Source organism: Mauremys mutica, chromosome 13 (assembly GCF_020497125.1).
Source record: "Mauremys mutica isolate MM-2020 ecotype Southern chromosome 13, ASM2049712v1, whole genome shotgun sequence".
Taxonomy (NCBI): domain Eukaryota; kingdom Metazoa; phylum Chordata; order Testudines; family Geoemydidae; genus Mauremys; species Mauremys mutica.
Window position 1 is genome coordinate 43,407,956 of NC_059084.1, and position 24,178 is coordinate 43,432,133.

Here is a 24,178-nt window from a genome sequence, read left to right on the forward strand (position 1 = left end):
ACTGTGGGATAGCTTCAGTCCTCCAGTCCATGAGCGTCCATTTGATTCTTTGGCTTTCCGTTACGCTTGTCATGCTGCAGTGCGCTGAGTCCCTGCTATGGCGTCTGTCTGGAGATTTTTAAAAAAGGATTCTGAATTTCATCTTCTGTAACGGAGCGCTGATAGAACGGATTTGCCTGCCCTTACAGCGATCACATCCGCATGGTCCGTGCTGGAGCTCTTTTTTTATTTTGATTTCGGACTGCATCGCCACCCGTGCTGATCGGAGCTCCACGCTGGGCAAACAGGAAATATTCAAAAGTTCGCGGGGCTTTTCCTGTCTACCTGACCACTGCATCCGAGTTCAGATTGCGGTCCAGAGCGGTCACTGGTGCACTGTGGGATAGCTCCCGGAGGCCAATGCCGTCGATCAGCGTCCACACTAACCCTAATCCGATATGTTAATACCGATACTAGCGTTACTCCTCTCGTTAGGGAGGAGTACAGAAACCGGTTTAAAGAGCCATTAAAATCGATATAAGGTGCCTCCTAGTGTGGACGGTTGTGGCGTTAAATCGGTTTTACGCTCCTAAAACCAGTTTAAACGCCTAGTGTAGACCAGGCTTTAGACAGCTTTAGGAACCTCTGCAATCCACAAACACCTATTCTGCTGCCACTAAACTCTGTAGGCACATAAACTAACTTAAGGGCTTGGCTACACTTACAAATTTGCAGCGCTGCAGCAGGGTGTGAAAACACACCCTCTCCAGCGCTGCAAATTGCGGCGCTGCAAAGCGCCAGTGTGGTCAAAGCCCCAGCGCTGGGAGCGCGGCTCCCAGCGCTGTCCGTTATTTCCCACAGGGAGGTGGAGTACGGACAGCGCTGGGAGAGCTCTCTCCCAGCGCTGGCGCTTTGACTACACTTAGCGCTTCAAAGCGCTGCCGCGGCAGCGCTACCGCGGCAGCGCTTTGAAGTGCTAAGTGCAGCCACAGCCTAACGGCCAGATTTTTAAAGTATTTAGGTGCTTAGTGGGATTTTCAAAAGCATCTAAACACCCACTGAAATCCATACCTTTAAAAATCTGGCCCTAGGCACCTACATTTGTACTGTCAACATTTCCTTACTGCCTAAATTTCTGCCTCTAGGCATGAGTCGCCCATTTGATACCAAAGCTGCAGCGTGATCAAAAAACCTGTGAAGACTGGTGTCCCCAGCCTGTCTCACCTGAGGACCCTTATCCACCAAGCAGGCTCTGCATGCATATAATGGCCTGAGGGAGACATAGAATAAAATGAAGTAATAGCAGCCTCTTCCATTATAAAATTTTAGCCTAGCAGTTAAAGAACCACTTAGGCTGTCGGACACCCAAGTTCAATTCCCCTCTTGGGTCAATCAGGAGAAGGGATCTTCCAGCTCTGAAGTGACTGCCTTGACCACTGGGGTACAGAGTCATTTTCATTTGCTATGAGGCCCAATGCATATTTAATTGCTTGTACAAAGTGGAACAGATTCAATAGGAGAGACTGGAAGAGCACTGTTTCAGGATTTCCTTTAATTAGGCTTGGTAAAATTCAATTATTTTTTTTTAATAATTTTGATGCATAATATCGATGTTTATTTATAACAAGATTTCTCAAACTGGAGTCGCCGCTTGTGTAGGGAAAGCCCCGGGCGGGCCTGGCCGTTGTGTTTACCTGCCCCGTCTGCAGGTCCGGCCGATCACGGCTCCCACTAGCCATGGATCGCTGCTCCAGGCCAATGAGAGCCATGATCGGCCGGACCTGCAGACAGAGCAGGTAAACAAACCATCCAGGCCGGCCAGGGGCTTTCCCTACACAAGTGGCGACCCCTGTTTGAGAAACCCTAGTTTATAAGAATTTTTCTATTTTTATCAATTTACATTATCACAGTTGTGCAGCATCATAGGTTTTAAGTATTTTTTCTGATTGTTATCAGTTTAAATGTTCATAGTTGTGGGAAATAATGGGGGGAGAAAGACAAGAGTGTGGGTCATTATTTAATGACAAGAGACATTAATTGCAAAAAGTTAAAGCTTTATAATGACTAAAACAGAAACTGAAATCACATGACAAAATATATTCAATCAAATTCTAATAAGTTCCCAAGCAGCATTTGTCTTACTTTGCCTATCCATAAATTTCTATTCTTTTCAAAGGATATATTTTTGCTGTTTTGTGTGTTTAGGGTGAAATTGATGTTTACCGTCATTTACCAATAAAAATCTCATCCTTCAAACCTACCCTTAAGTCAGTGGTTACAGCATGTAGCCTAAACATCGAAAACCCATGTTTGAATCCCTCTACTTCTTGGGCAAAGAGGGAAACTGATCTGGGGGCATCTCCCATATTTTTGGTGAGTGCCCTGATCAGTGGGCTAAAGTTTATAAGAGAAGCAGCCTCCTCTCTCTGACATTTTGTGTGCAGTCAGGCTTGCTCTAAGAATGCCTACTGCATGAGGTACACCACATGTTGGGCCCATGGATCTTGAAAGGTGCCTTGTGAGGATATTGACCATTGTAGCAATGAAGATATGTCTCCAAGTTTTGCATCTGTTGTTATGGCAGGGGCTGGTGCTGCTTTGTTTTGGTGGATCCTGGTGGGGAGCTTCTGATGATGAGCTTGGTGATGTTATGGGGTTGTTTTGAAGGCCAAAAGAAGGAATTTGGGAAAGATTTCTTTCAGGATGTGGCCCCCAGTGAGTCTGCATTGTAATTTTTTTAATTATACTTACATTCATAAATCTGCTAGACAACAAAAAACATGTCCTTAATAAAGACAATAGATTTGTGGCTCATTATAACCATCTGTAACCCACTAACCCCACTTTATCCGATTATTGTAGAAGTGTTAACTGCCTATCTCACCTTCAGTGATTTTTGTAACATGTGTTAATGCCTTATCTATTGCACCCTTGTATTTAACTGTGATTCTCTGAGTACCTTTCTCCGACCTGAAGAAAAGCTCCATGTAAGCACAAAAGCTTGTCTCTCTCACCAGCAGAAGTTGGTCCACTAAAAAATATCACCTCGCCCAACTTGCGTTTTTAATATCCTGGGACAAACATGGCTACAACAACACTGCAAACAAGGTATACCTCATGTAGACCATCTGAACTGTGGAGAAATTCATCGCTACTTAAACCCCTAAAATCACTGCCCATCTTGCAGTGCAGCTCATTTCACTCACATTACCCCAGGAAGATCCAGGGTCCATCCAGACTATATCTTATGAGTCAACCTATACCTGGCCCCGCAGTCCATACTTCTAAACTGGCCCTTTCTCACACTTGGGGTCTTACTATAGGTAATAGAACAGCTCTAATAATTAAGGACGCCCACATGAGCTGTGGTTTGCTACACTGCATCAAATGATGAGCTCCCTTTCTACATATTTGATTGCAACTTACAATAAATGCCTACCACATAGTTGGTGATTGGTTATAGAAGTCATAGTCTTACTTAGAGCTTTTCTCAGGGCCTCCTTGACCTCTTTGTTTCTCAAGCTGTAGATGAGGGGGTTGGCCAACGGAGTCAGGACGGTGTAGAAGACAGAGAGCACTTTGTTCAGGTCTCGCAGGGCAGTGGTGTCTGGGAGCATGTACACAATGATTAGGGTCCCATAGAAAATTGTGACCATGATGAGGTGAGAGGAGCAGGTGGAAAAAGCCTTTTGCCTCCCCGTGGTGGAAGGGATTCTCAGGATGGTGCTGATGATACACACGTAAGATGTCAGCGTTAAGAGAAATGGAAGAAGAATCATTATGAAGGAGAGAAGGAAGATCACAAGAACCATCTTGCTGGTGTCACTGCAGGACAATTTGAGCAATGCGATGTAATCACAAAAGAAATGGTCAATTTCATTGGGCCCACAGAAAATCATTTGTGACATCCAACATGCTGTGTTGGTACTGACTGTCAAGCCACTTAGCCAAGACCCAGCTGCTAGCTGGAGGGAAAACCGATTGTTCATAAGGGCTGAATAATGCAGGGGTTTGCATATGGCTAAATACCGATCATAAGACATCACTGCTAGGAGACAACATTCTGTAGCTACCAGACAAGCAAAGCACTGCAATTGTACAATACAGCCCCCAACAGAAATGGTTCTGTCTCCAGTCAGGAGACTGGCCAGCAACCTGGGCAGGATGGTGGAGGTGTAGCAGGTCTCCAAGCAGGACAAGTTCCCCAGGAAGAAGTACATAGGGGTGTGGAGGTGCTGATCAGCCACAGCTAGCACAAAAATTAGGATGTTCCCAGCCATGGTCAAAATGTAGATCACTAGGAATAGCAGGAAGAGAAGAATCTGTAGTTCGAGGAGATTCCCAAATCCCAGGAGGATGAATTCTGTGACGCCTGTTTGATTTCCCCATTCGGTGTCTTCCATGGATTTTATCTACAGAAAATAACTCCCAATAATAAATAAGTGAATTCTGTCACTGATTGATTTCCCTTACTCTGTTTCCCATGACCAGTCCCTAAAAGATAGTAAAACAAAACCTTTGCAATGTTATTAGATGAAGTTAGAAATTTAATACAGAGTCAATAATTTAAGCCTATAAAGATTATAATTTAAACTCCAATTTTCCCGGTGATTACTAATGTTATTTTTGACCTGATACTCTAGACAGTGAACATGCATTTCTTCATATCTCTGATGCTTGAGACATCTGATGTCAGCTTAAAAGTAACTTGACATTTCATTAGCCACAAACCTTGTTAATACAACCAATGCGATCTCCATTTCTTCCAACTTGAACTCTGGTCTCTTTTGTGGGCTAGAACCCACTTCATCAGATCTGAAGAATGCCTGAGAGCTTAGGCCTAAATACATTTGTTAGTATCTAAGTTGCCACAAGGACTCCTCTTTTTTTTTTAAGATACAGACTAACACGTCTACCACTAAAACCTGTTCTATATCAGTAAAATTTCAATAACTTTCAAGAGCTACACAGATTTAAACCAGATGGGGATCTGACCCATTGACTGCAGCGGCATTGAATATCTGGCCCAGTGCATTCAAAAAACGAGACAGTCAAGATTTAAACCATTCTTTACAGTGGAAGATACCTCTCTCACATCTACTTAGTCTTCTTCTATAAGATTTCCTGACTTTCCAATTCCTCATTCAGCCTACAAGTAAAATATATATAATAGTATAGCTCTGAAGCTAACAAAAGTATAAAAATGTCTCTGTTATCCTTCTTAAAGGTCAAGCTACTTATGTTTGAATCCCACCCTTCTAGTTGAATACTTCCGAATTTCTAAACAGTTTTCTAAGAGCACTCACCTAGGATATATGGGACCATGGATATAGAGGCTGGCTTCTTCCCCACAGTGTTCTCAGATCTGTTAATCTGGATGGTATATTCTGCCTTGTGGTTTTTTTGAGAATAGGCAAAGGACTTTTTAGATTCAATATTTATCTGGGATAAATTATCCTTTCTGTGAGAGGCTGAGATCTCCGTGGGCATTTCTGCTGCTGGGAATTTTAAACAGGTGGAAAGGGACCATTTATGAGAAACCAATCAAAGAGTCTACAAACAACAAGTTTAATGATGGAGAACATCTAACCTCAAAGGAAAGTCATGCAGACCGAAAACTCTTTACTTCAGTCTCTTCACAAATTTGATGAGATACACACCATTGTCCTGTCTATGCAATTTACCTGTCCCCCATCAACAAAGTTTCTGAGCACTCCACAATATTAAAAGTATTTATCCTTTGAGGAGCTGTGAGAGGTAGAGAAGAGTATTATCCTCAATTTCAACACAGAGAATTCAGGTAGAAAGAGAAAAAGGGCAGATTTACAAAGGTATTAGGCACCGACAGATGGACATTGGTATCTCAGGGGATTTACAAAAGTGTGTAAGTGAGTTAGGTGCCTAAGTCACATTGACTTCCAATGAGTGTTATGAGATAAATATTTAAAGATATTTGGGCATCTACAGATGCAAATAGGAATCTAGTGGGATTTTCAAAAGGCCGAGGCACTTAATGTGCAGTGAATCTCAAACCCTCTGCTGCCTCTAGAGTATAGCCACCCCTTCCCCATCTGCCACCCACTGCTGGGGGGGAGGGATAGCTTAGCAATTTGAGCGTTGACCTGCTAAACCCTGGGTTATGAGCTCAGTGAGGAGAGAGAAAAAAGAACAGGAAACTTGGAAATGGCAAAGATGCTTAATGACTTCTTTGTTTAGGTCTTCACCGAGAAGTCTGAAGGAATGCCTAACAGAGTGGATAAGGGAGAAGCGGTGGATGTGGTATACCTAGACTTTAGTAAGGCATTTGATACGGTTTTGCATGATATTCTTATCCATAAACTAGGCAAATACAATTTAGATGGGGCTACTATAAGGTGGGTGCATAACTGGCTGGATAACCATACTCAGAGAGTACTTATTAATGTTTCCCAATCCTGCTGGAAAGGTATAACAAGTGGGGTTCCGCAGGGGTCTGTTTTGGGACCGGCTCTGTTCAATATCTTCATCAACGACTTAGATGTTGGCATAGAAAGTACGCTTATTAAGTTTGCAGATGATACCAAACTGGGAGGGATTGCAACTGCTTTGGAGGACAGGGTCATAATTCAAAATAATCTGGACAAATTGGAGAAATAATCTGAGGTAAACCGGATGAAGTTTAATAAAGACAAATGCAAAGTGCTCCACTTAGGAAGGAAAAATCAGTTTCACACATACAGAATGGGAAGAGACTGTCTAGGAAGGAGTACGGCAGAAAGGGATCTAGGGGTTATAGTGGACCACAAGCTAAATATGAGTCAACAGTGTGATGCTGTTGCAAAAAAAGCAAACATGATTCTGAGATGCATTAACAGGTGGGTTGTGAGCAAGACACGAGAAGCCATTCTTCCGCTCTACTCTGCACTGGTTAGGCCTCAAATGGAGTATTATGTCCAGTTCTGGACACCATAATTCAAGAAAGATGTGGAGAAATTGGAGAGGGTCCGGAGAAGAGCAACAAGAAAGATTAAAGGTCTTGAGAACATGACCTATGAAGGAAGGCTGAAAGAATTGGGTTTGTTTAGTTTGGAAAAGAGAAGACTGAGAGGGGACATGATAACAGTTTTCAGGTATCTAAAAGGGTGTCATCAGGAGGAGGGAGAAAACTTGTTCACCTTAGCCTCTAATGATAGAACAAGAAGCAATGGGCTTAAACTGCAGCAAGGGAGATTTAGGTTGCACATTAAGAAAAAGTTCCTAACTGTCAGGGTATTTAAACACTGGCATAAATTGCCTAGAGAATTTGTGGAATCTCCATCTCTGGAGATATTTAAGAGTAGGTTAGATAAATGTCTATCAGGGATGGTCTAGACAGTATGTGGTCTTGCCATGAGGGCAGGGGACTGGACTCGATGACCTCTCGAGGTCCCTTCCAGTCCTAGAGTCTATGAATCTATGAATCCTTGATGGGGCCATTTAGGGAACTGGGGTAAACATCTGTCTGGGGATTGGACTAGATACCTCCTAAGGTCACTTCCAACTCTGATATTCTATGATTCTATGCTGCCACACCCCAACACACTGCTGGCCCTAGCTGTCACTTGCCTACCTCTCACCCTCTGCTGCCCCAGTGTCCATTATACAGTATAGCCGCCCTTCCCCACCCAATCCCTCTTCTACTCCCAGTTCCCATTACACAGTACAGCTGCCCCTTCATCACCCCTCACTGTCTCCAGGAACCAGCTGACATGTGGGCACATTTGCCCCTATTTATGATAACCCTCTAAAGCAGAGAGTGGCAAATTGACAGACATACACCATTGCTGTATGAGAAGAAAGAAGATTCCATTCTGTAGCAACAAAAGTGGCAACTATAAAGTCTTGGGCAACTCATCCAGAGAGAGATCAATCTGGTGTTGATTAAAGTGTTAGCCATGGATTTGAGGATGGTGACAGAGAAGTAACAAGGGTCTAAGAAAGATCAGTTAACAAGGAAGAAGTACACTGGGGTGTGAAGATGATGTTCAAGGGCTAGGCCCATGATGATAAGAATATTTCTCATCTCAGCTGACAGGTAAACCACTAGAAAGGCCATGAAATGTAAACTCTGCAGCTCTCAATATACAGAGAATCCCAGCAGAATGAACTCGCTCACTGTGGTTTGACTAGACATTTCCCGCATTGGATACAGTCTGTGGAGGGATGATGTGGGAAAGAAAGAAGGAAAAAAACTGCTTATACTTATTATGCACCAGAGAAAAAGCAAAGGACATGATACATTCTAGGTATAATGTCCGAGATAATCACATGGACATAGAATGGAGCAAGGGAAATGTATCTTGTTCAACTGAAAACCTTGACCCAAACTTCACTACAGTCTCTGTACTGCTACACCACACGTATGTAATTGGAGGGTAACCTGTTTGTCATCTCTACCCTATTTTACCTTTCTAGGAAGCAACTAGTGAATCTATTTATTGAAAAACAGATGTATAAAGATTAGAAGAATGTTCACAACATTTCAAAGGTATTATAATTCCATTCATTTCATGAGGAACTCAAAGGCAATACAATTTCATAATGAAAACAAGATGGCTGACACAGAGGGGAGGCTTTTACTGAAATAATCCAATTACTTGACTGAAGACTGTGTCCTGGAACTGAAAACCTGATGGAAGGGCTGACATCAGAGACTCCAGCTTGCAATTCACCTGTCCAAAAGGTAAGTCTACCTTCATCTCTACCTGAAATGAAAGCAAAAAGGGCTAGATTCACAATGGGACTTAGGTGCCTAAATGCCAGAATCAGGTCCCACTGGTATTCAAGAAATCCCCACTCAACTGATGCTGAATCCTGTAGACACCAAACACACTTGGCACTAGCATTTTACGGTTGTCCATAGCCTTCAAAGAGACAGCAAAGGAGACACTAGCCTTTCACATGGCCTGGCTTGCTGGGATTATCACACCATAGGAAGGGAACTGTGCAAAAACCTGTTCTGGAGAGTGTCTGTCATAGAGATATGATGACTGATGAGTTGAGAAGCTAGCATGAGTGCACTGCTCAGGAATGTGTGTGCTTTTGTAATACCAGCCCTGTTTTTGCCTGATGCTCTGAGCTTACAAGCGAGCAGAGCCTAACTTCTGCTAACTTTGCTTCTTTGCTTTATTGCAGCAAAGCAGGACTACTACTTTAGTTCAGGCCTTAGGCCTCACACTGAGCCTCTGATACAAGGCCTTATGTCTCAGGCTCTCTTTCTACTACACTTATTCTTATCTACATACAACATGTATCCTGCTGTCAGGACAGGACATTTCATTTTACATTCAGGTGTCTCATAATCTTGGGCAGTACGTTGTTGTCTATTGCAATCTATTTTTCGGTAACATCACCTATTGGCAGATCTTTTACAGTAATCTTGTGACCTTACTGGCACAGGGCTATTCCTATGCCATCCATTCATATCAACCATTCTTAAGCCTATGGTCCAGTCTGGCTCAGCTAAAATATTACAGGCCTCAGCCTGTGAGCCTTGTGTTCCACCCATGCTTTACTTATATACCTAATACACACTCATCACTCCAAAATACTTTTCAGTTTTTTACTGCTATAATCCTACAATTTAAATCTATTTAACATACATTGACTATAATATATGAAATTGCACATGAAATGAGCATAACACCAAATAACACAATGATAAAATGAACTACAGTCTGGTGACTCTCAAGGGGAGTTGTTAAAGGGCTTATTTCTTTACCCATTTACTTCCCTGGTTTTTCTTGCATAAACACAGAGCAACAATACCCAAAGTTCAAAGGTGCAAACAATTTAATGTTTATTGGGGTGAACTTTCAGCAAGAATGATTTCAATTTTCTTCCTCAGTGTCTCGCTTCTCAGCTCTGAAACCACCGAGCCTTGCCTGTGTCCCTGTTCCCACTCACTGTTCCCATTCCCCTCCATAGCAAAACATGATTCCAATCCCCCCATTACTTCCTCATTGACTGCAGACTATACAGTAAAACTTGAGTTCTTAACCAATCATTTTACTGAAGTTTAACTAACCAATTCTAACACATTTTAACATAATTATTTAACCAATTATATTCCACCACCTTAATTGGTTTACACTCAACAAAATTAATTATACAGCAGACAGAAATAATCTCAGAAGCAGACAGAGATTATACAGACAAACAATAGGGAAGTGGGGACTACAGTGATAGAACAACAAAGAAATGAGGATTTTACACCCCAGCTATTGATAAGTGAGTTCTTGCCAGACAGGATGGTATCAAATTAAGTTTTCTTTAAGTTTTTTAGGCTCTTCCCTTTCTCTGGAGGTGATAGATCAGATCACCTTTCTAACAGCCCCAGAGTCCCTTATTTCAGTGTGGCTGGTTTGGGATGTGAGGATGTAACCATTTGCTTTCCAGCTTGTGGCTGCCCCTGCTGCTTAGCCAAAGGCATTAGCTTAAGATCAGGGCCTCAGACTGTCACAGTGAGAGAAGGCCCTTACACAGGCAGAAAATGATTTTGATTCTTTCTTTTATACCTCTATAACTAGCTAAGTGATCAACATGTACCTAAATTCGTAAAACATAGGCCTTTAAAGACAGGCATGAATATCTATATCCTAACAGTAGATATTACACTTGTGGGATAAAATTCAAAGCCATATGATCAGTTAATTTAACATGCCCCGTTGGCTTCCCCCTCTGCACTCTGCCCCCTAATCCATCACCTCTACAGGTTTGTATGTGTGGAATGTGGGACATTTAAGGGTGTCTAGAGATAAAAAATCCCATTGAACTTCCTTTGAAACAACCCATTCACCTACCTTTCAGAAATTCCAGTTACAACCTATATACATATGCCTAGTATATGGACCACTCACCTGAATAAGTAATATTCAAATAACAAGTGAAAATCCCATATAACAATCATTTCAAATTTTATTTTACCTTAAAAACATTAACTTGGACTATATGAATTTTACGAAGGCAGTGAACAAAATGCAGACTCCAAAGGAAAGCAACAAAAATGATGAAAGGTTTAGAAAACCTGACGTGTGAGGAAAGGTTAAAAAAAACCTAGGCATATTTAGTATTGAGAAAAAAGACTGAAGGGAGAATCTGATAACTGTCTGCAAATGTGTTAAGGTCTGGTCTAAAAGGAAGAGTGATCAATTGTTCTCCATGTGCACAGAAGGTAGGACAAAAAGGAACCGGCTTAACCTGCAGCAAGGGATTTAGGTTAGATAGAAGAAAAAAATTCTATCTATGATAGTTAAGGTCTGGAACAAGCTTCAACAGAGGTTGTGGAATCCCAGTCACTGGAGATTTTTAACAACAGACTGGTCAACATGTCTCAGGGATGATCTAGGTTTACTTGTTCCTGCCTCAGTGCAGGTGGTTGGACAAGATGACCTCTCAAGGTTCCTTCCAACCCTACATTTCCATGATTCTTGCAAAAGCCACACATTTACACAGAGCTTTTCTCAGGGCCTCCTTGACCTCTTTGTTTCGCAGGCTGTAGATAAGGGGGTTGAGCAGAGGTGTAACGACAGTGTAGAAGACAGAGAATACTTTATTCAGGTTTCTCAATGTATCAGTTTTTGTTAACATATAGGCAATGATTAGTGTCCCATAGTAAATGGTAACAACGATGAGGTGTGAAGAGCAGGTGGAAAATGCCTTTTGCTTCCCAGTGGTGGAAGGGATTCTGAGGATAGTGATGATGATGCAAATGTAGGATGTCAGAGATAAAATGAACGGAATCACTGAGAATACTGAAGAGCATATGAAAGCGACCACCTTCAGCACATGGAGATCACTGCAGGAGAGTTTTATTACTGGGATGAAATCACAAAAGAAACTGTTTATTTCTGTGGGACCACAAAAAGTTAACTGTGACATCAATATTATTACTATGATCATAGCCAGAAACCCACTCATCCAAGATCCAACTGTTAGCTGGAGGCAGAACCTATCGTTCATGAGGGCTGCATAATGCAGTGGTTTGCATATCGCTAAATACCGATCATATGACATCATGGATAAGAGGAAACATTCTGTACCCACCAGAGCACTAAAGAAATAAAATTGTATGATGCAGCTGCTAACAGAAATGGTTCTGTCCCCAGACGGGAGACTGGTCAGCATTTTAGGCAGGACAGTGTAGCTGTAGCAGGTCTCTAAACAAGACAAGTTCCCAAGGAAAAAGTACATGGGGGTATGAAGGTGCTGATCAGCCACAACTAGTGCTGCGATGAGGATGTTCCCGGCCATGGTCACAATGTAGATCACTAGAAACACCAGGAAGAGAAGGGTCTGCAGTTCAGAGAGATTCCCGAATCCCAGAAGGATGAGTTCCGTCACTGATTGATTTCCTCTGTCTCTGTTTTCCATGAACAGTCCCTACAGAAAATTAAACAAAACCTCTACAATTGTACTTGATGAAATTAGAAAATTAATACAGAGTCAATCATTATAATTTATAAAGACAATGTAAACTCCCCTTTTCCTGCTGATTACTGGTGGTATGTTTCAGCTGATACTTGAGACAATGGACATGCATATTTTTGTTATCCCTGATGCTTACGGAATCTGATGGTAGCTTAAAAGTGACTTGACATTTCATTAGCCACAAACCTGGTTGATACAACTGGGGCAATCTCCATTTCTTCCAACTCTAATTCTGATCTCATTGGTATCATGCAGACACCATGTTTTCCCAACTATTCCCGTACACTTGTTTGGAAAGAATCCAAATCCCTTCTGAGTTACTGAAAACTGACAGACAACTTTCTTTCTTAAGCAACCTGGGCCTGATTTTCAAAGTTATTTAGGTAGCTGCCTAGGACTGGAGTCACACCAAGATTCAGCTGCCTAACTGCCACTTATATATGAGAAGAAAGAGAGAGAGAGAGAGAGTCTGTAATATACCTCGGTAATCATAGCTGATAACATTCTATGAGGGAAAATACTGAAGTGGGGAGAGAATGAAGATGGAATGGTCTGCGTTTCATTTTCTCTGATGTTTCAAACCAGAAAACCACAAAGGGACTTAAAAGCAACAAAGAATCCTGTGGCACCTTATAGACTAACAGACGTTTTGCAGCATGAGCTTTCGTGGGTGAATACCCACTTCTTCAGATGCAAGTGGTGGAAATTTCCAGGGGCAGGTTTATATATGCAAGCAAGAAGCAAGCTAGAGATAACGAGGTTAGATCAATCAGGGAGGATGGGGCCCTGTTCTAGCAGTTGAGGTGTGAAAACCAAGGGAGGAGAAACTGGTTCTGTAATTGGCAAGCCATTCACAGTCTTTGTTTAATCCTGAGCTGATGGTGTCAAATTTGCAGATGAACTGGAGCTCAGCAGTTTCTCTTTGAAGTCTGGTCCTGAAGTTTTTTTGCTGCAGGATGGCCACCTTAAGATCTGCTATTGTGTGGCCAGGGAGGTTGAAGTGTTCTCCTACAGGTTTTTGTATATTGCCATTCCTAATATCTGATTTGTGTCCATTTATCCTTTTCCTTAGAGACTGTCCAGTTTGGCCGATGTACATAGCAGAGGGGCACTGCTGGCATATGATGGCATATATTACATTGGTGGACGTGCAGGTGAATGAACCAGTGATGGTGTGGCTGATCTGGTTAGGTCCTGTGATGGTGTTGCTGGTGTAGATATGTGGGCAGAGTTGGCATCGAGGTTTGTTGCATGGGTTAGTTCCTGAGCTAGAGTTACTATGGTGCGGTGTGCAGTTACTGGTGAGAATATGCTTCAGGTTGGCAGGTTGTCTGTGGGCGAGGACTGGCCTGCCACCCAAGGCCTGTGAAAGTGTGGGATCATTCTCCAGGATGGGTTGTAGATCCCTGACGATGCGCTGGAGGGGTTTGAGCTGGGGACTGTATGTGATGGCCAGTGGAGTCCTGTTGGTTTCTTTCTTGGGTTTGTCTTGCAGTAGGAGGCTTCTGGGTACACGTCTGGCTCTGTTGATCTGTCTCCTTATTTCCTCGTGCGGGTACTGTAGTTTTGAGAATGCTTGGTGGAGATTTTGTAGGTGTTGGTCTCTGTCTGTGGGGTTAGAGCAGATGCGGTTGTACCTCAGTGCTTGGCTGTAGACAATGGATCTTGTGGTGTGCCCGGGATGGAAGCTGGAGGCATGAAGGTAGGCATAGCGGTCGGTAGGTTTTCGGTATAGGGTGGTGTTAATGTGACCATCAATTATTTGCACCGTAGTGTCGAGGAAGTGGACCTCCCGTGTAGATTGGTCCAGGCTGAGGTTGATGGTGGGGTGGAAGCTGTTGAAATCGTGGTGGAATTTTTCCAGAGTCTCCTTCCCATGGGTCCAGATGATGAAGATGTCATCAATGTAGCGTAGGTAGAGAAGGGGCGTGAGTGGCGACACCTAGTAAATCACTGGGATTCACAAAACCGGAATTTAGCATCCAGGCATCCTATAGAATGAATGGTGGGAGAGACAGGCACCTCAAAATGAGATTCACAAAAGCCAGCTCACTCAGCGGGGAGCCACTTAAGATGTCAAGGAGAGGTGTAGTCTGTCCCGAGCACTCTTAGGGAGTTTGATGCCTGAGTCTGTGCTGGAGGGAAACACCGATCTGGGCTTTACATTCTCAGCTGTGATCCCTCTGTAGGGTCAGGGGTTTCTTCTGACCAGAAGTAGCTCCCTCATAAGTTTTATCCTAGCAGTGAGAGCACTCACCTAGGATATATGGGACCTTGGATCTAGAGGCTGGCTTGTTCTCACGGTGTTCTCAGATCTGCTGATTTGGATGGTATATTCTGCCTTGTGTTTTTTTTATGAAAGCGCAAAAGACTTTCTCGATTCAATATTTATCTGGGATAAATTATCCTTTCGGTGAGAGGGTGAGATCTCCCTGGGCATTTCTTCTGCTGGGAATTTTAAACAGGTGGGAAGGGACCATTTATGAGAAACCCATAAAAAAGTGTATAAACAACAAGTTTAATGATGGAGAACATCTAACCTCAAAGGAAAATCATGCAGACTGTAAAACTCTTGACTTCAGTCTCTTCACAAATTTGATGAGATACACACCATTGTCCTGTCTATGTCACCATTACCTGTCCTCTATCAACAAAATCTCTGAGCACCCCAAAATCTTAAAAATATTTATCCTCTGAGCTGCTGTGAGAGGTAGAGAGAGTATTAACCACATTTTAAACACAGAGAATTCAGGTAGAAAGAGAAAAAGGGCAGATTTACCAAGATATTAGGCACCGACAGATGGACATTGGTATCTCGGGGGATTTACAAAAGTGTGTAAGTGAGTTAGGTGCCTAAGTCACACTGAATTTCAATGAGTGCTATGGGACAAATGTTTAAAGACATTTGGGCATCTACAGATGCATATAGGCATTTAGTGAGATTTTCAAAAGGCCTAGGCACTTAATGTGCAGTGAATACCAAACCCTCTGCTGCCCCTACTGTGTAACCACCCTTCCCCACCTGTCACGCTCTGCTGCCCCTAGTGCCCATTATACGGTATAGCTGCCCCTTCCCCACGTGTCATCCTCTGCTGCCCCTAGTGCCCATTATACAGTACAGCTGCCCTTTCCTCTCCCCTCACTGTCTCCAAGACCCAGCTTACATCTAAGCATATTTGCCCCTGTTCATGATAGCCCTCTAAGGCAGAGTGCTGGATATGGCAACATAGCAGACATATGCCATTGCTGTATGAGAAGAAAAGAAGATTCCTCTCCATTGCAGCAAAAGTGGCAACTATATAGTTTTGTTCAGCACATCCAGAGAAATAATTCAATCTGGTGTTGATGAAATCATTAGCCATGGGTTTGGGGATGGTAACAGAGGAATAACAAGGGTCTAAGAAGGATCAGTTAACCTGGAAGAAATACACTGGAGTGTAGAGATGGTGTTCCAGGGCTAGACCAGACATGGGCAAACTACGGCCCACGGGCCATATACGGCCCGTTGGGCTTTTTAATCCGGCCCGCCGAACTTGTCCAAGTTATATTATTAAATTAAATTTTATTATAATTAAACCTCCTTCATTTTACCTTTCCTTGTAATGGCCGTGTTTCCCCAACAGATGGCGCCCTCCAAAGACATTGACCTTTGTTTGAGTGTGATGTGTTACTCTCTACTTCACTTTTTCGCTTTGCAGTTTGAGCCCTTCAGTAAAAATGAGTGGACTGAAGAAAAGATGCAGAGTGTTTTTCTCATATTGTCTCAGAGCTACTGAGGTGCATTTTTTTTCCCTTAGTATTGAAGGGTGTAAAGAAGGTTGCCCTTTTTACAGCCTGCTTCTTCCACTTTCACCCCTTGCAATGGAAATCTAGCCTTTCTGCTGTACTTAAGACACTCCATACCAGTGGAGGGAGGCAGGTCTTTGCCCTTTATCCTTAAATAATTTAATCTTGTGCATGAGTTCATTTTTGTTTCACCTTTCAGACTGCAACGTTTTATTTTACAATGTGAAACTAAAAGAAAGGCTGTGCCATCAGTGTCATAGGTTTGCCATTGATCCTCAAGATGTTGATAGCTCCATTTTCTTCCGTTTCTGAACAGTTTTTGTGAACTTTGCACACTCCAGTAGACATGTTTCCAGCCTCACGAAATCTGCTTTCTGCTTACTGCTTCACTGGATTTTAACGAAGAAAAAATGTTGAACAAGCTCACAGCCCTGGGTGGCGGTGCTGTGAGCTTCTGGGGCAGTGCAGCTGCACAGCCTGGCCTGACCCGGTGCTCTATGCTGCATGGCGGCAGCGGTGGCGTGGCCTGTCTGTAGTGCCGCCAGCCACCGGTGCTCCAGGCAGTGTGGTAAGGGGGTGGGGTGGGGGGCTGGATACAGGGCAGGGGAGTTCAGGGGGGTGGTCAAGGGGTGTGGATGGTGGTCAAGGGGGAAACAGGGTTGAATGGGGGCAGAGGTCCTGGGGGGCAGTCAGGAAGGAGGGGGGGTTGGATGGGGCAGCAGGGGGCATTCAGGGGCAGGGGTTCTGCGGGCAGTCGGGACAGGTAGAAGGGGTCGTTGGAGTGGTCAGGAATGAAAGGAGGGGGGATGGGGCAGGAGTCCTGGGAGGGGCCGTCATGAATGAGAGGCGGGGTTGGATGGGGTGGGAGGGGTCCAGGGGCAGTCAGGGGACAGGGAGCGGGGGGGGGGTGTGGATGGGGCAGGGGCCCCAGGGGGGTTGGATGGGGCAGGAGTCTGGCGGGGGGGCAGATAGGAGGTGGGGGCCGAGTCACAACCCCCTCCCCTAACCGGCCCTCCATACAATTTACGAAACCCTATGCGGCCCTCAGGCCAAAAAGTTTGCCCGCCCCTGGGCTAGACTCATGATGGTAAAAATATTTCTCATCACAGTTAACAGGTAAACCACTAGAAAGGCCATGAAATGTAAAATCTGAAGCTCTCAATATACAGGGAATCCCAGCAGAATGAAATCGGTTACTGTGGTTTGACTAGACATTTCTCGCTTTGGATACAGTCTGTGGAGGGATGATATTGGAAAGAAAGAAGAAGGAAACAAACTGCTTATACTTATTATGCACCAGAGAAAAACCAAAGGACATGATACATTCTAGATATAATGTGCTAGATAATCACATGGACATAGAATGGAGAAAGGGAAATGACTCTTGTTCAACTGAAAACCTTGACCCAACCTTCACTACAGTTTCTGTACAACTCCACCACATATATATATAATTAGAGAGTAACCTGTTTGTTATCTCTACCCTGTTTTAGCTTTCTAGAAAGCAACTAGTGAATCCATTTATTGAAAAGCAGATCTATAAAGATTAGAATATTCCCAAAATTTTAAAGGTGGAACTCAAAGGTGATACAATTTCACAATGAAAACAAGATGACTGACACAGAAGGGAGACCTTTACTTAAATAATTCAATTATTTGACTGAAGGCCATCTCCTGGGCCTGAAATCCTGATGAAAGGGCTGACATCAGAGATTCAAGGTTGCAATTCGCCTCTCTTCAAGGTAAGAGTACCTTTGTCTCTACCTGAAATGAAAGCAAGAAGGGCTAGATTCCCAAAGGGACTTAAGTGTTTAAATGCCAGACGCAGGTTCCCACTGGCATTCAAGAAATTCCTGCTCAGCTACTGCTGAATCCTGTAGACACCAATCTCACTTGGCACTAGCATTTTACAGTTGTCCATAGTGTTAGGGGGCTTATTCCTTCACCCTCTCAGTTTGTGGACAAATTGGAGAAAGTCAAGAGGAGAGCAACAAAAATGATTAAAGGTCTAGGAAATATGACCTATGAGGGAAGATTGAAATCAGATTAACTATTTCTTTTGTGATATTCGCCCATTGATTAAGCTTTCTTGCATTGACAGATCTCAGTATGAAATGCAATTGTTTACTGATAATATACTGGTCTTCGCTCCATTTTCTCTTATCCTTGTGTCCTACACTGTAGCACGGTGAACAACTGCTCCAGCCCGGAAGGGGTTGGAGAAGCCCTGCAGAGGGCTGTGGCTGGGCAAGGGAGTATAACCCTGGCTGATTGGGGGAAGTGGCTGCAGCTGGGGCCATGCCCCAAACTAGGCAACTGGGCCTTATAAGAATCCCAGGGAAGCCAGAGAGAGGCGACCTAGAGGGATGCAGGGCTGGGGGAAGGCCGTAGGAGCTGGGAAGCCCTAGGCCAGTAACTCCCCAGACTGGCAGTAGCCACGAATGAGGTGACATGGGGATGGGGGTGGAGGGTTCCCCTGGGGTGGGGAAACCCAGAGAAGGACTGTGGGGTACTGCAGGAGGCAGAACCCTGAGATAAGGGCACTTGGCTCTTGGGATGAACACGGGGGCCAATGGCAAGCTGATCACCGGGCTGCAGAGGATGTTCCGGGGTCTAAGAGCTAATTCCCGATGACATCCAGCAGGAGACGCCGGAGGGGTGAGTCTGCACTGTGCTACATACACCTTTATCATCTCCACCATCTTAAAGATGGCATTGACTGAAGGCAGACACAAAGCCTTCTCCATCTGCTCCTCACATCTCATTGTGGTGACATTGTATTACAAGAGTGGCAGCCTGGTCTATTTAGGACCCAAGTTCACTGACTCACCAGACAGCAACAAAGTGCTGGCTCTAATATACACAACCATCACCCCCACCTTGAACCCCTTTATGTATCGCCTGAGGAACAAGGAAGTGAAAGGAGCTCTGAGGAGACTGTAGGGAGACAGGATGAAGCAAAAAATATTTTCTCAAAGAAAGTAATTTGGGCACAGATCTTGTTCTGATATCTGTTACACAACTTTGCAAATTTGGAGTAGCTCCATTGACAACAATGGCATTCAATATTATGGTTTAACTAGTGTCCAAAAACTGCAAAATGAAACATGCAAAAATGTTGTTAACATTTTCTCAATTTTGGGGGGACTTGAAATTAAACATTTTGGCCAAAAAAGTCACCAACGTTTCAGAAATGATGCTCATCTCTGTAGCTGCTTGAAACACACGGAAAAATTACAAAAACTCATCTACAATTCAGATTAATATCCACAGATTTTTTTTTTCATCTCAGCTCAAATTTACAATGAAGAATGTTGTTGAAAAATTTGATTTTGGAAAATAATGTTGATATTCTGTATGTAAAATCATTGTATGTTAGATGATATGTGCACATGATTGTCCTCTAATTATACGTGTATTTATTATGAATGGCTTGCCTAGATCTGGGAAAGAGATATGAACAGCATTTACTCTAGGTTGATTGCAAATTTAAGGTCAATGCTGACCAGCAGCTATTAATTTAATCATGAATGGTTGGTTGACTGTGGCAAAGTAAGCTGGTAGTTCAGTCATTCCTTCCTGAGAGAAGTGTCCACATGTGAGGAAACTTCCTTCTGAATTCTCATTCATCACTGCCCTGTTTTGCCAAGGTTTGAAATAAATCACGGTATAGGCGGGCATGGTTTTCCATGACCTTGTGTCTTCTGTAATGGATTAAACCTATACAGAAAAATGATAGAGCAGATGTAAAATGCTACCAGAATAGAATGGGGCCTCCGTGTTGATTTAAAGGGCCCAGGGCTCCAGATGCTGTTGTTCTGACAGTGGCAGCAGCAGCCGGAACCCCAGACCCTTTTAAATTGCTGGCCCCAGGGTAGCTGATCCCTCTGCCCCTGCCCCACCACGCCCGTCAGGTGGGGGGGCAGGGACCTTAAAGCACTGCCACAGCAAAGGACGGTCCTTAAAGTGTTGTCACGACAGCACTTTAATGTCCCTGCCCCTTTTGCCTCCCCTGTAGGCAGCCCTGCTGGTAAGGACCCTACCAGCAAGGCCACCTACAGAGGAGGCAAAAGGGGCAGGGACATTAAAGTACTGCTGCGACAGTGCTTTAATGTGGGCTAGGTATGGGCCGGCGCAGTTCTTACCGGTATGCCGTACTGCCCCCTACTGGTTCACTTTCACCCCTGCTGGTCACCAAGGCCCAGATCCACAAAGGGACTTAGCACCTGAAGACGAGATTTAGGCAGCTTTAGGCACCACTGCAATCCACAGACACCTGTTCTGCTGCCACTAAACTCTGTAGGCACCTAAACTAACTAATGGCCAGATTTTTAAAGTATTTAGGTGCCTAGTGGGATTTTCAAAAGCATCTAAACACCCACTGAAATCCATACCTTTAAAAATCTGGCCCTATGCACCTACATTTGTACTGTCAACATTTCCTTACAGCCTAAATTTCTGCCTCTAGGCATGGAATGCCCATTTGACACCAAAGCTGCAGCGTGATCAAAAAACCTGTGAAGACTGGTGTCCCCAGCCTGTCTCACCTGAGGACCCTTATCCACCAAGCAGGCTCTGCATGCATATAATGGCTCGAGGGAGACATGGAATAAAATGAAGTAATAGCAGCCTCTTCCATTATAAAATTTAGCCCAGCAGTTAAAGAACCACTTGGGCTGTCGGACACCCAAGTTCAATTCTCCTCTTGGGTCAATCAGGAGAAGGGATCTTCCAGCTTTGAAGTGACTGCCTTGACCACTGGGGTACAGAGTCATTTTCATTTGCTATGAGGCCCAATGCATATTTATTTGCTTGTACAAAGTGGAACAGATTCAACAGGAGAGACTGGAAGAGCACTGTATCAGGATTTCCTTTAATTAGGCTTGGTAAAATTCAATTTTTATTTTTTTATAATTTTGATGTTTGTTTATAACAGAGTTTCTCCCAATATCAAATGGTTATATAAAGATGTATCTCAGAGGGAGTATCATTGTCTGGCCTAGGAAGGAACAGAAAGTCCCACCGTTCACTGAGCTGGTCCATTGTTATGGCCATACATGTGTTAGTGGTCTGGTAGAGTCTGCGGGATACTAGTACTGTGCTTCATAGATAATAAAACTGGCTGGGTGCCTTCATCCCGTAACGGATCTTGTCGTCATTGGGCAGGTTGCTCAAGGTCTGCCATGCCAGCTGACTGCGCAGGACTGGGGCGGCACACAGAGAGAATACACACATGCAGATAAACATCTATCAACATCTAATGACAATTGTGTGAATCAAATACACCAAGAGATACAGGAAGTATGCAGTGAAACCTGATTTCTTTTCTTCCAAAATAACAGGTGTCTTCTAAATAAGATTAAGGAGTCATCCACTGGGACTAGTACACAAGAGATAGTTGCACGCGTTTTTGACCTCAGCTGTGAATTCAAACTGATTTGGTTAGACTAATATCGATGCTTGTGAGTACTTTTATTTTGCTTTAAGCCAGACTTATTTCATTGTAGCCAAAGGCTTAATTTAAACTTAAAAACACAATTTTTAACCTGAAATAAGAGTTTCCATAGAGGCTTATGCACCAGTTTTAGGCAAGAAAATGATTGAAGTTCAACCAATGGAACTTTCTTGTGTCAACAAAGCCATAGTTTGGAGCAATGTTCAGAGTATAAGCATAGCGTATAAGCAAAAGTGTTCACATTGTCCTACCTCTGTTCCCACCAAAGTTAGATTCCTGGTAAAGAAGATAACAAAGATGAAACTGAAGCTGTGTGGAAACCTGTTTGCCTATAGCTTTTAGCTGCTCTCTTTAATCAATGCCTTCCCCTCCCGAGCCACTAGGGCATAGCACTCAAACTCAGGATCACCTACCTCCCAAATCTCATTGATCCTTTAGGTAGGATGAGCAGACGCAAGAGTTATTTTAAGAGAAATTACACCCAGATCAGAGCCCCTCATGGAACTCAACATTTCACATGAGAGTAGCACACACATGCCTAGTGCTTCCAGAATTCGAATCACAGCTGTAACTGAAAGGAATGTTCCACCTTTGCCATGGTGGGTGTCAAGTGGTCCATAATTTTACAAAGATTTGCTTATGATGTTTGTTTTACTTTTCCAATTTAGCTAATAACATTCTACAGTGTAACAATTGTGGCTCAGCTTCCAAAGGAGCTTGAGGCATTTAGGTGCTCAAATCCCATTGACGTTCAATGGCAATATGCTAATCACAGGCTTTTATTGCTTTAAACTATAAAAAGAGTGTGCATAAGAGATTTTATCCAATACTTTATTCTCCTTTTCTAACTTTTCTGCAGTTGGAAAATGGTTAAAATATTCATATTCGTCCCTATCTTTCATTTAATAAGTTATGGTCATGTTTCAATCAATTAAAAGGAAAGGGAGTGGAATTCAGAAGACCTGGTTACATTCCAGGTTCAGCCACAGACTCCCTGGGTGACCCTGGCTGCATCACTTATTCTTCCTCATTGTTCAGTGGTCATGAATAATAAGAGAAAGCGGCAAACTGAAGCATACTCTCCTACTATACCACCGCCTGTTTCAGGCAATATATCATCACAAACATACCTTGTTTTTCACCTATGTCTGGTAATAATATTGACTTTCCTTGCAGGGGTGTGGTTAGTATAAAATCTGTTCATTATTCTGAAGGTGCTTATATTACAATGGTGAAGACCAGAGAATTACCTAGATATACAGGAGGACTATTACCTAGAGTTGGTAAATTGTGTGTTGAGCTTTAAGCATGAGTAGCCTCACTGAAGTCAATGACCCTTCAGCTGATGCTTCAGTGGCATATTTTGAGCATGTGTTAAACTCCCATTGGCTTTAAAGCAACTACTTACAGGTTTAAAGTGAGACGTGTGCTAAAATGCTTTGCTATAATGAGGCCAACGTTTGGTAAGAAGTGTTTGCATGACAAGAGCACTGACCATTTTGAAAATAAGTCTGGATGCTTTGCTTTGCTTTGCTTTGTTTTAAAGTACACTGCTGTTCAAAGATGAATCACTTTGGAAGAATTCTCTGGTCCAGGTTATACAGAAGCTCAGACTAAATGATCACAACAGCCCCCGCTGGCCTTGGAATCCACACATCTGTGACAATTACCTCCCTGGTGTAATGTTTCCCACTTTGTTTCCCACTTTGTGTAGTCACTGTAAATGGCACTCCACATAGCTTTTATACTTGAGTCCTCCATTGATGGCCAGCTCTGAAGCCCTGTGAAGCCAACAGGTGTCTCTCACTGGATCACACTCATGGGTTTGCAATACGAGGCCCTAATCTAGATTCACACCTGTGTAATTTAGGCTATGTCTGCCCTTGGAGCTACAGGTGTGATTCCCAGCGTATGGACACATATTTGTGCTAAGCTGTCATTGAGTTAGCATTCTAAATATAGCAGTGTAGCTGCAGTAGCATGGGCAATGGCAAGTGGCCATGTGCTAGTCACCTCAAGTACAAAGCCACTCAGATCCCAAGGGCACATACTTCATTCAGCTAGACTGTGCTGCCACCACTCCCCCATCTTCTAGTGTAGCTGAAGCCTTGAGTAGAATTCAGCTTAGTTGACCTGAGCCTCATTGACACAGAGGCTGCTTTGTACCATTCTAGCAGTATGAAAAGGGCCTGAAAATGGATATAAATGACATTGACATCCACCCCAAGGTTCTGTTACATTCACAGAGCCACATGGAGTCTCTATAATGTAAATGAGAATCAATTCCAGGAACTTCAAGCAAAAAAAAGACAAAAGTTTCCACTGAAAACTCTTTCACTGTAGAATTTTTCCTCCCAATTAAAGAGACACAGTGGGAATACATGGGTGTAAATCCCCCAGTGTATTGGGCACAGTGGCTGCAGCATAATTCCATCCCAAAGGTCATATAAGGGGACTGAAACAGACCATAGATATCAGCACATTCATTCTGCAGAGAGCTGAGCAGAGAGA

The 24,178-nt window shown here is 43.4% G+C and overlaps 2 protein-coding genes across 2 annotated transcripts; both read right to left on the minus strand.

Annotated features, from left to right (window-relative positions):
• Positions 1-3,401: 3,401 nt before the first annotated feature.
• Positions 3,402-4,382, minus strand: LOC123347416 (olfactory receptor 10A4-like). The gene has a single exon (XM_044984833.1). The coding sequence runs from the start codon at positions 4,380-4,382 to the stop codon at positions 3,402-3,404; it is 981 nt and encodes a 326-aa protein (XP_044840768.1).
• A 7,027-nt stretch (positions 4,383-11,409) lies between these two features.
• On the minus strand, positions 11,410-12,369 carry LOC123347417 (olfactory receptor 11A1-like). Its single transcript, XM_044984834.1, has one exon. The coding sequence runs from the start codon at positions 12,367-12,369 to the stop codon at positions 11,410-11,412; it is 960 nt and encodes a 319-aa protein (XP_044840769.1).
• Between the last annotated feature and the right edge of the window lie 11,809 nt (positions 12,370-24,178).

Excerpts from the sequence above, each read along its gene's own strand:
- LOC123347416 (XM_044984833.1), bottom strand. The coding sequence starts at position 4,382 with ATGGAAGACACCGAATGGGGAAATCAAACAGGCGTCACAGAATTCATC.
- LOC123347417 (XM_044984834.1), bottom strand. The coding sequence starts at position 12,369 with ATGGAAAACAGAGACAGAGGAAATCAATCAGTGACGGAACTCATCCTT.